At 44.1% G+C, this 11651-nt stretch overlaps 1 protein-coding gene across 4 annotated transcripts in view; it reads right to left on the reverse strand.

The window, feature by feature from the left end:
- The window catches only part of HIPK2 (homeodomain interacting protein kinase 2), a 101114-nt gene that overhangs the window by 11582 nt on the left and 77881 nt on the right, over nt 1-11651 (reverse strand). For all 4 annotated transcript variants that reach the window (XM_085322566.1, XM_085322564.1, XM_085322565.1 and 1 more), the window contains exons 12-13: nt 2310-2557; nt 1134-1294 (exon numbers count right to left, since the gene is read on the reverse strand). In XM_085322566.1, coding sequence (XP_085178692.1) covers nt 1134-1294; nt 2310-2557 — 409 coding nt within the window. The remainder of the gene's footprint in view (nt 1-1133; nt 1295-2309; nt 2558-11651) is intronic.

The raw sequence follows: 11651 nt of genomic DNA on the forward strand, positions 1-11651 counted from the left end.
TTTTGCACTGCATTGCACAATAGTGTCAAAGAGTTTTCTCAGTGATTTGTAATTATGGTGTAGTCAGGATATTAAATAACCAATAAAACAGGAATTAGAAGACAGGAAGGACAAGAAGGACAATGTTCCATATTATTTCCTTCTATTTTTCCAAAACTTTTCATCCTCCTCCTAAGTACTGCCTGTGCTGTCACTGTGGTCTAAAATGCAGAAGCCACACTCCTCCCTCATGTTAGAAACAGCATCTCACCTGCTTCCTCTRTTTTCACTTTTATTTCAAATGAGTTTATTTTTTTTCCACTTCAACTGAATTTTGAGGAAGAAGGGGCATTCACCCTCCCTTTCCCCCAAAGATTTTTATTTTTTAACCAGTTCTGCTTACATTCAGCTCTRGATTTGAACCCATATTGTTCTCGGAGCTTTCCAGACTTTCTTTTCCTGAAATGTTGATAGCTTTGCTGTAAATTCTGTACTCCCATTACCTCACCTCAGAGAGAGACGGGCCCCAGGTGCAGTATGTGAAAAGGACATTATTTACTGAAGCTCCTAGGGACCCCCCGGGTGTTTCAATCACAGACTAGGAAACATCTTGAGAACCGCATGCTGTCAAGTAGTGGGATTTGTCTAGATCTCCGTACAGCTTTATCATGGAATAGATCAAACTCATTACTTGACGACAGATYATGTATATGTATAGAGGCTGAGCTTTTCCTTGTCACGTCTGACTGGGGACCTCTCCCAATCCTGCAGCCAGACCAGTATATTCCTTTCCCTTTAAAGATACTCTTCTCACAGTCATATGTAACTAGGGAGAATTCAGACCTTCCTACACGGTTCTGTTCCACTCCTTTGTATCYGGGCTGCAGCATCTTTTGCATTATTCCCACTCATGCTGTTGGATCGTCCGACTTCAAAATACACTGTAAGTGTACTGCCAGCCCCCTCAGGAGTGGGATCAGCACTGCCTCTCCTGCCTGAACTAGAGGATCAARATCTGCAGTAAAGTTAAAACAAGCTGATCAAACTCCACACAAGGCCCAACTATTATTAGGCTGGAAGAGCCTACGCTGGTGTAGCAGTGGGTTATGTCTTGASGATGCACCATCAAAATCTCTCTATCTAGGTTTACTTACCTGGCTTAGATTAAGAGGCTGCTGCTGCTGGAAATGTGCTCCTGGTCGCTGCTGCCTATAGGCAACGGCTCCAGACGAGCTCCCTGAAGAGTGACCGCTGGTGGAGGTCACGGTGCTGGAGGACTTGGACTTGTAGGAGGATGAGTGGTGACTGGTGGTGACTGTGCCAGGAAAGGAAACACATTTGTAGCTTACATCACATTCTTTAATTGATCACCCTACCTTTTCCTCACTGAATCTCCTCCAGTGTGCCTTTTGGGAGGAGACATACAACAGAAGCAGGATAAGAAAATGGTCTCTCTTAAWTAACAGAAATACCACAACAGTGTCTCATAAACATGGGCCAGCCTGTTAGCCTAGAGGCAGCCACATAAACCTGATATCTGGACCCCAAACTGGTCCTGGAGAAGGCTTTACAAATCCTTCAGAAGYGTCAGGAACTGCTCTGCCAGGAGAACTGTAAGATGCTGGTACAAATCCCAGAGCGAGGCAGGAAATTATAGTGTGCACAGCACAAAAAGGCTCTGGCTCAGCTGACCTCACCATGAGTAGGCAGGGAGGGAGGAGTCGCTAGTGGGGAGCGCACCCCCTGAACCTTCGTGTTCACCAAGACTGTGTCAAACCAAAGTACTGCCAAGCAGCTGAAAGCTAATTGCATCAGGCCAAACCTTTGCCATAAGCCCCTTCTCAAAATAAGATACTACCTATAATTGCAGAGGCTCTGGATGAGCAAACCTCATCAGTCCAATAATGAAGATCCTGGGGAAATGTTTTCCCCAGAAATGAAAAAAAGGTTTTGATGAAAATGCACATGTGTTTTCAATCTTTTACCCATATTAAAATAAACCTATGGAAAGGCACAGCAGGAAAGGTTCACACTTGCATTTGGGAGCCTTTTATGTCAAATGCTGAACTAGAGGGTTCATTCTGTTCTTGGATTATTACAGAAGTAACTGGGAATGACACTTGCCCCCGCGGCTCCTGAGTGTACCAGAGTACATTAATAATGCAATACAGCTCCCAAGAACAGATGTGCCACTTGAGAGAAGGGCAGGAGCACGGTTTCTTTGGAAAACAAAACAAACAAACAAACAAAATGAAACCGAACAATGAGATTCTTCCAAGATAAATCATTTATTTCTTACTAATTTTCTTGACGGAAGAGGTGCAATTTACCTGGTGCCAGGCTATCGCACTCTACCAACACCTCACTGGCCTGGGTTTTCAGTGGYGGCACGATGATCGTTCGGGGGTTCCCACTGCAGTGAGTCTCTGGAACCCCTTTGGTGTCGTAGGTGTTCCCGTTGTTCTGCCCTGCACGCTGTTGCACTGTGTAAGGGCTGTTGTTGCTGGAGGAGTCAGAGTAGGGGGAATCATGCACAGTGACACAGCTGATGACGTTCTTCCTTTGCTTGGACAAAGTGCTGAAACACAAGCATACAAYAGGAAAGAGTGAATGGAAAATGATCATTTCAGAAGCCACCAGAAGACACTGTTCCTGACCAGCTAGCTTTGTAAAGCTAGAGCATACCCTTAAGTCCTTTGCCAGATAAAGGCTGTTTAAGCCAAATCCTAGGCTTCAGAACTCACTCGTTGCTATTCCAGGAAAGCCTTCATGGAGGTCAAGGAGTGAGTAAGACATTGTGGATAGATCTTATATTCACACTGCTTAGAATAGCACTGAACCAGACTGCCAGATTTATTTTCAGACTGCTTTTTATATATGTGTGCAGTAGAGACCCAGCAGTTATACTATGCTTTGTTGCAAGTCTCACCACCCACACAAAAATGTGGCGGTTTCTCCCAGCCTTCCAGCAATGATTTAATAATAGATGCTACAAATTTTCATGATTAAATCCTATGAATTTACAAAATATACTCCATTCTATTTACTAATATAGTATAATGTGCATATATTTTCAAGAAATGTTTGAAACTGAGGAATGAATGAAGAAAAAATGAGCAAAGTGTGCATTGCCACATAGAATCTTTTGGTTTTCTTTCCTTCCTCTGAGTAAGCAATGGGTCTCCCAACTCTAGAGTGAATTACCAAGGTCCTGCTGTAGCTAATCTATCTATGACATCAAAGAAGTGATTAAAAAGGAATATCAACACTTCCAAGATTAGTGCTAGAAGTTCATTAGACTAGACTGCATGAGCACAATTGGGATTTGCTCTGCTATTGTGTCTAATTATTCCTGATGGTTTCTCCTTCCTGTTATGAGCTTGTTTAGAGAGAAAAAGAGAGCAAAAAAGAGGAGGGAGGAAGGGGGATGGTGAAGATTTGCTTAAATGGCTCACATCCTTGACAGTGCACAGACCCTGACTACAGAAAATAGCTGCTATGTTTCACTGATTGCATTATGTTGTTATGGCAACTGAAGTTTTTAAAATGATGAAAAGAAATGGATAGCACATAAAAAGCTAAGTAATTAGGCTTAATGGTAGAAACAGCCCCAACAGGAGCAGAAATGCCAGGGAGAGAAAGGAATACATCTCTTAACTTCCTGAGTGCACACTTTAAAAAGAGGGAGATCCCTTTCCCATGAAGCCTCATCTCCGTTCTCCCTCTCTGACACGTCCAGTCTGGAGTCGAGCCAGTTACTCTGCTCTTGGTTCGCGGCAGGGCAGTTCGCTGGCTGCTCGCAGCAATGCTTCTTCCCCAGGGAAAAGAAGCAAGTGGAGCATGCACCAGGAGCAGTCTGCTTTCAAGGACACGTTTTTCCTTATTTACTTCTCACAGCGCTAAAAGGAGCACTGGTGGGTTCACTTCAGCGCCACTGTGCACAAGCCTCTCCCCCAGCGTTTGCAAGCTGCAACGCATCAGCTCACTCCCAGGACTTGGGCCTGAAAAGCTATCTTTGCTGGTAAATAATGCATCAGGGTGCTGCACTCACAAACAAGTTCCCAGCACCCACACTTCTCCGGGGCTAGCGCCACAGCACCCTCGGGGCCCTGAAGAGGGTAAAAGGCCTTGTTGTTCTCGGCACTGTGAAAAAACACACGCTGAGAGGCCCCTCTTGTCCTAAAGCGTTGCCACTTGAAACAGAGGCAACAGAGAAGCGGCGCAAGCTGTTAGGGACAAAGCTACTGCACAGGAGCCGGGAAGCGGAATGCAATCCTTGCAGGAGCAGGGATCTTCCGGATGGGGAAAGGGCATACGGTGGCGAAACTCTGTACTGCAGCGCTCTGCAAGGAGGCAGAGCGCRCCGGATTAGAAAGGAAAAGAACAACAGTGTGTCTTAGATGGACAATACGTTGGAAGAAAGATGTAGCAGTTTGGATAGGGTGATAAAAAAATGAAAATAAAATAGCCAATAAAAATGACTAATACTACACCAGCGTTCCTCTCTCCTTCAGTAGAAATGCCTGTAATCACACATTTATGAATATCCACACTACTTGGCCTTTGCAGCTACCCTTGGCTGCTAGAAGGGAGGCGATATATATTCCCTACCTCTGACAGTTACTAGATTTTATAAAGAAAACTCAAATCACTGAACAGTTTTTTGACAACTGATAAGGTTCTAGCTGTTTCTTTTACAGCCCCTTACACAAGGGGCTTAGCTGCGGAACTGGAGATTCCTGCTCTTGGCTGATACTTGACATAGGAAAGGCTGAGCTGCAAGGCTGGACGGTTATTTTTCTGTAAGATCTGAGCTACTTATTATTGTTTTAGAATGGGCACATTTTTCACCAATTCGTTTGAGGGATTGTCAAAGCAGGGATCACACAGAGTCTCATTCAAAACGTTATAGCTCATTGGTTACGAAAAGAAAATCAAACAAATTTGTTAAGTTAAACAAATAAATGACTCAAACCCCAAACCCTTCAGGAGAAAGGGATCCAGGCAGGATATTAAACTCATTTTATAGATGGGAAACTGAGAAGGACCTGAGCTGTGGTCCTGCTAGCCCTTACACAAGTGCTTAGCACTACTAATAAGTGTTGTTCCGCTGAAGTCAGCTGGACTATTCCCAGCAACAGAGCTAAAGCACGTGGGTAAATATTTGCAGGATTAGGGCCTAAGCGATTAGCCTCTTGATTCAGCAGGCTGCATCATTTCAAGCGCGTGAGCAGTCCCACTGAAAGCAGATGGAGTCTTTTTCTTCTTCTTCTTTTTTTTTTCTTTTTTCTTTAGGAAAGGTAACAACTGCAGTTAATGTTAGAGAACACAGAGAAGTCAATTGGGACTATTCACACGCTTAGAGCTAGGCACCTGCTGTACCACAGCCTGCCTGAGAGATTAAGGGTGGGGATTTCAAAAGCATCAAAGGCCCAACTCATGCTGAAAATCAGTTGATTCATAGGCTTAAAGTTACACGTTGTGCCGAAATGGGGGCTTTTGAAAATTCAATCCAGAAGAGCTAGCATTCCCCCTTCTCCACGCTCTCTAGCCAGCCAGCAACTGTCCTCATTCCAGCTCCCTCGCTGCTCTCCTCGCCTTGCAGTAAAGCAAGTTACCTGTGGGGGGTCCAGGCTGACGTACGGACTTCCCTGCTCACAAACTATCAGGACYGAGAGCTTTCGCCTGTTGACACTGCGCTTGCCCACTCAGCAAGCTCTCTGTATTCCCATAACTCAGGCACAGCTTTTGGGGATGTTTGTGCTTACACAGAAAAATACTACGAAAAAGTCTTGCCCCCGTCCTATTAAGTCTGCTGCAGCCCAGGTAATTGCTTTCCCTCCTGCAAGCTCAGTAGCAGCAGCAGATGTGATTTAGTATTGTARAGTCGGCATGCACTCCTGGTCAGCTTGTGTGCCTGCCCGCGTTATGTGGGTAGGTGTATCTTAATTCTCCCGGGGAGGCAAGGGGGAAGATTGCCAAAGTGGCATCAAATTCATCTACACAAACTGAAAAGCAGTAAGTCAGGAAGACTTTTTAACCCTTCGTGGCTGGAGCTGTGTCCTTCCTTTCAAAATACCAGCTGGAAAAATAAGCACTGCTTTGTAAGCTTATTCTTTATTTATGAGTTGTAGCCCATTCCCATTCCCCAGCCCTGTCCTGAAGAGCTTGTTCTCAAACTCAGACACAAAACAATTCTTGTCTGTCCGACGTGGCGACGCGGGGCACAGCCGTGCCCTTGAACACCCACGGGCACCTCTCAGAGGCGGACTTTATCGGCCTTGTGAGAGCACAGAGGAGAGAAAGATGTGGGTTCCCATTCCCCACTGCAAGGCAAGATTTCCAAGGGAAATCTGTGGGAGGAACGGCAAGATACTTTGCGCACAGGCACAAGCCAAGAACCTAGGGTGGCCATTCAAGGTACTATTAAGGAGGTGTGGAGGACAGACATCAAGAAGCACAATGAGGAGAAAGAAAAGAAGAAAAAGGTCAGAATTAGTTGTTTCAATAACTTTGAAACCAACTATACAACTAAGGACAAGGACAGAGACAAGATCACTTGTAAAACAAAGCAACTTAAGAGGAGATAATTTCTACTTATGTGCCTTTCAACCGGTGTGCATGCATTACAGTATGTTAGCCCGGCAGTGCATCACAAGAATTACATCCCAGGTCTCTGAAAACACCATCAGATGCACACTTTTGAGTTTGTTGCTTCAGAATAAACCACCTATTCTGAGAAAGTATAGAGTCAGCCAACAAAAACTCACACTACGACTGCAATCTGTCTCTTCACACTGAAACCTTATGCCGTGCGTAGCTCAGGGTTGAGAACATATCCCTCTCCCTTAAGGTCAACCTCTAACCAAAGCTGCTAAGCCGCTCTCCCCCTTCTTTGTGAATTCTACAGAACTGCAGTGTTTGTGATGGGAATAAAAATTCATCAAATACTACACCAAGGCCACTTTATTAGACTATATAGCATATGCTGTAGGGGTTTGCATCACATACAGACAACCGCTTAGCAGGTTGGAAAGGTCCTGCTGCTCAAGGTTTGCTGACGGAGCTACTGTCTACCTCTGTTTGTTTTAAGTATTAGTTGTATGCTGGTGTGTCTTTGGAAGATGGAGGACAGCAATCTTACCCTTTWAATCAGCTGACTGTGGTTAGTCAATGCATTGCTATGCACAGTGACTGTACTACGTACAACATAACATTGCCACAATAGGCTAGATGTCAAAGGAGAATTACAAATGGTATTTTTATCCCCCTCCCCACAAAACGTATCTGCAAACGGGCAGATCTTCAGCAAAACACCTGGTTTGAGCCTGCCAGCAATTTCCTCATATAAGAGGAATGTCCTCTGATGTAGCTTCCACCACCACTGCAGCACGACRTGAACAAGGTGAATAACTACTTGCATCAGCTCACGCTCTAAAAAAAAGTTGACTCACACAGAGACTTCACTGTATATTTTATCATCTTTAGAAAAAAGAAAAAAGCAAGCAAGAATTTTGTGCTAGTGAAGATGGCCAATGAGGCAGTTAGTGACAGCTGCAGTCAGTCTTTCTTGCCCAGAGAGTCAGTGATTACTGTGAGGATCCCATGAGGAGCCAAGCTGGAGGGGTGATATTTAAGATGCCGGCAGGGATATAGCAGACAGCAGGGAAGTGAGAGGCTCACCTGCCTCTTTGGGGCAGAAGCACTGTCCTTTCTCATCTCAAACACCTACCTCAAGGCCATCATTGCTTTACTTCAAGGAAACAGTCATGTTTTTCTTGGTTGTTGCACTTGTTGCTYGGGATGGAGAGTCATACAGACAACAGTTGCCTCCACTGGCATCCTTTCCACTCCTCCATCTGGCCGGGCTCAGCCACGCTGGCCTTGGCAGCATGTGGGAACATCCTCCTGCCAGAGGCGTGTGCGTGGTGCCACGGGAGCACACACGTTCTCTCCCTCCCTCCCTCCCTCTTATCCGCAATTTAGTCATCCCAACAGGCACCTGTGCCTCTCCATCCTGCATTTGAGTTGCTACTTTATTTTTCACCACTTCTTAGCTTCAGAAATATTTAATCAAGGGAAGATTTCTATTTAAACCACYGTTCCATGTGAAGGTGCAGGCTAGGGAGTACTTAACCAACTGACCAGTTACCGGTATTTGCTCTGATTATTGCAACTGCAGTTGCACTGTTAGTCTGTCTGTYTATCTGCTCGACTTTCTTACTAGAGTACTTTGATAGAAAAATCAAGGAATACATTTATAAGAAAACTGTCAGGCCTGTGCTCTGTTTTTATTCTCCTAAGTTCTTTATGGCTAACAGCTAGACCCAAAGTCTTCTTTCCAGAATAAATAACATTCAGAGTATTACTTTACAGCACAGCAGTGCATCTCTTYGGCCTGCAGAATCTCTTTGTAAAGGAGACTGAACTGAGAGTCTAATAATCTAATAATCTAATAATCCACTGCTGATAAGCAGGGTCATGAAATCATTTCCTGTCCMCTTTTAGTGGTTTGTATATGTACCTTTTTTTCTACTTTCTACAGGACAAAATGTCAAATGGAAAACTTTGTGGACATTAGAAAGGTAAGAACGGTTTCATTCAGCCAAAATGTTCTGGTTTTATTTTGACTGTTTAAAAACCTGTKTTTCCTACTATTTTCTTACATTATGAAAGGAAAAAAAAGAATCAGAAAATACAAATCTTCCCCTTAAAAATACTTTCCTCCCTTAAAAGGAAAAGTCAAACCAGACCTCTTCGCAATTTTGAAACTTCCTTAGATTTCACCGTGTCAGAGTTGTTASCGTAAAATCTCCACGCACCTTGCAAAAAGCCTCAGTTTTGACAAGCTGATGGTTCTAAGGAAAAATCTGGGCCCTGAAAAACACTAACCACTTCTCCGAAGACAGTCCCTGTTGAAGCTGCCCACGGTCCCTCCTCGGCCCTTTTGCCCCCGGCTGCTGGGACTGGGGCCCAGCAGGTGGCCCCCTTGGATAAGGCTTGGAGCAGGTCCCCCATCCCCAGCCCACCTTGCAGAGCTCCCCGGCTGCTCCTGAGAAAGCAGGACCTCACCACTTTTAGATGACTATCAATTTTAAAAAGGTTACAGCAAGCTACAGCCATGGCAGTGCAAAACACACACAAGGAAGAAGGAGAAAAGTGCTGGAGCCCTGTCTGCATCAGCCGGTGCGCTCATAARCATCTCCCTTAACATCTGCAGTTTTCATTAGGTAAAAGGAAACCTCGGCCCGTATCACACAGGATTCTTCAGATTTTTCTTTCACCAATAAAAATGTTACATGACCTGTACTAGAAAAGCTATCTCTGCTGCTCTAGTAAAAAGGCTTTTCTGTCAGAATAAATCCAAACTGTGGATCTCCTTCACTGCACTAGAGGTATCTTACTGTATCAGGATTTCCAGGCTTTTTTAGTGAGATTTATGAACTCTGATATTGTTGAAGGATCTCCTTCTCACAAGCACAGGTAGCTATAATCTCTCTTCACAGAGCAATCCGTGCAATAAAAAATGCTAGTCTCACAGGTCAAAGAGAAACGTCTAGTCTCACAGAAAGTAACAGAAGGAAGTCTTGCAGCAAATCCAGGAGCTGATCCAACTTAAGGAAGCTAACGCAAAGATACCGCTGGTATCAATGGCATGAGATCAGGCAGTAAATTTTGATTGATCTATCAAGAATACTATTTCTGTATTCTGACCCAGAAAAAGCTAACATTGTCAGGATGTCATCAACAGTGAGTTTTAAGTTATTCCTTACTTTTCACTCCCACACCACAGCTATTGCCCAATAGGGCAGTATTTGCATAAATATGGGTGAGACTGCATTCTTTGCACAGGCTCATTTTAGCCTCAGTTGCAGATCCTGAAYATTCGGGTACTGGTTACACTAAAGCATGCACTTCATTGTTACTCCCATTTTTCTTGGAGACCAAAAAATCTATGAGTAAGAAAACTAAGAGGTACTTTCCTAAATGTGACACACTTTCAACTGAAAAATCCTCTTCTCTGGCAGGGGCCAAGTTCGTTGGTATTAAACGCTGATGCGGCTGCTTTGGCTCAAAGCTACACGCTTTCACACCAGCTGAGAATCTGGCCTTAAGTCTGTCCAGGTCAAAAGTCTCTGAACAAATTAATTTTACTCTCCCTGAGACTTTAACCAAAAATTCTCATTTTGGACATGCTGTTGTCCATTTGTGTCTCTGTCCCTAATTCGCCACTCACTCTGGTTATATATACACAGATAATCTAACTCATTCTGGAATTCCAAAATGTGCCTTAGAACAGGCTGCGTCCATGCAAAATGTCTCTACATTGCTTAGAAATTAAATCTAGCATTTAAGCTTCGGCCTTCCAGGAATGCTGTAGTCCTGGCACTCTGTATAGATACGCCATGTGGATATAAAAAGTAGCCAGGGATCTGATCCCAGGCAGGAACGTGTCCTGAATATGCTTTAGTCACATGAAAGACAGTTTGTTTATATAAGTCTGCCTCCTGGGACTACTTTGCTAACCCCTCTGCAAACCTTGCCCAAACAGTTAAATACCCCAAACTCCCAACTTCATTTCCATTTCCCAGAACTTTGTTCCGTCTGTCTCCCCAGAGAGATGCTAAGTGAAGATACTGGTCAGATGGCAGCAAAGTTGAGGCTGAGGAGAGAACTGTCGGCTAAAGTGGCTGCAGGATCACAGCTCTTCCCCTCGCCCCTCTTCAGGCCAAGATAATATGCAGGCAGTAAGTAAAAGCACTTGCACATAAGTTTCCTGAAGCCTGGCACCAGCACCATCAGTGGGTAAACATGCTTGCAAATAGCTCCCCTTACCCTTGCGATACCTGCCATCTTCATGTTGCCCAGCCTGACAGCCTTAATTTTCAATGTCTCTTCTGTCCTTCTTCTACCATAAGAACAGGTGGGACTCCTTTTTTTCTAATTCATCTGACTCCTACTTTGACCTTTATTCAGCCCTTTCTGGAAATATACTTTYTRCTGGGACACCAAATAAATAACACCTGCCTACTACACAACGGAATACTGCAACTATTTATTTATTTATTTATTTTAAGKGAGTATGTTACATTGTCCYGGGATCAGTGCACCTTATAATGGTTCCTTCCACGGTAAGCTTGAATTTGAGAGGCACTGAGCTCTTACTGCCTCAAMTGAGTTCACTGGTAGGGGAAAAAGGAATGAAAAACTCAGGTCGCTAGCAGGAGGAATTTGGAAATTACAGCCTGAATTGTATGGTTCCTCTTTACAGATTTGTAGCTCCTTGAGGCCAAATGCATCTCATCTGTTCTGCACACATTTTCAGTGTTCCACTTATCACCACAGCTCAGAGATGCAGAGATACAGAGAGATATTTCCAATGATTAAAGGAAAACCTGCCATGAACCATGAACCATGTCCTAAACAAAAAAGAAAAGAAGCCATAATTATCTCCTGACAATATCAGAAGGATAAGTTAGAAGATTCCCAGCTCAGTTACCAGTTTAAAGGTGGTATAATTATTCAGCTGTTTGCAAGGCTTCTTCTCCACAACTTATGAAACAGAGTGACATCTTGTGACTGACATCAGATGGGAAGCCTAGAGTGCACGTATGTGATGAAAGGTGCTGAATAGACAGCCTTGGAGAATGAAGTCCTCTCTCATCCACAGC

This window comes from Rhea americana, unplaced genomic scaffold, assembly GCF_003343005.1.
Source record: "Rhea americana isolate MKP2758 unplaced genomic scaffold, rheAme1 scaffold_79, whole genome shotgun sequence".
NCBI classification, from domain to species: domain Eukaryota; kingdom Metazoa; phylum Chordata; class Aves; order Rheiformes; family Rheidae; genus Rhea; species Rhea americana.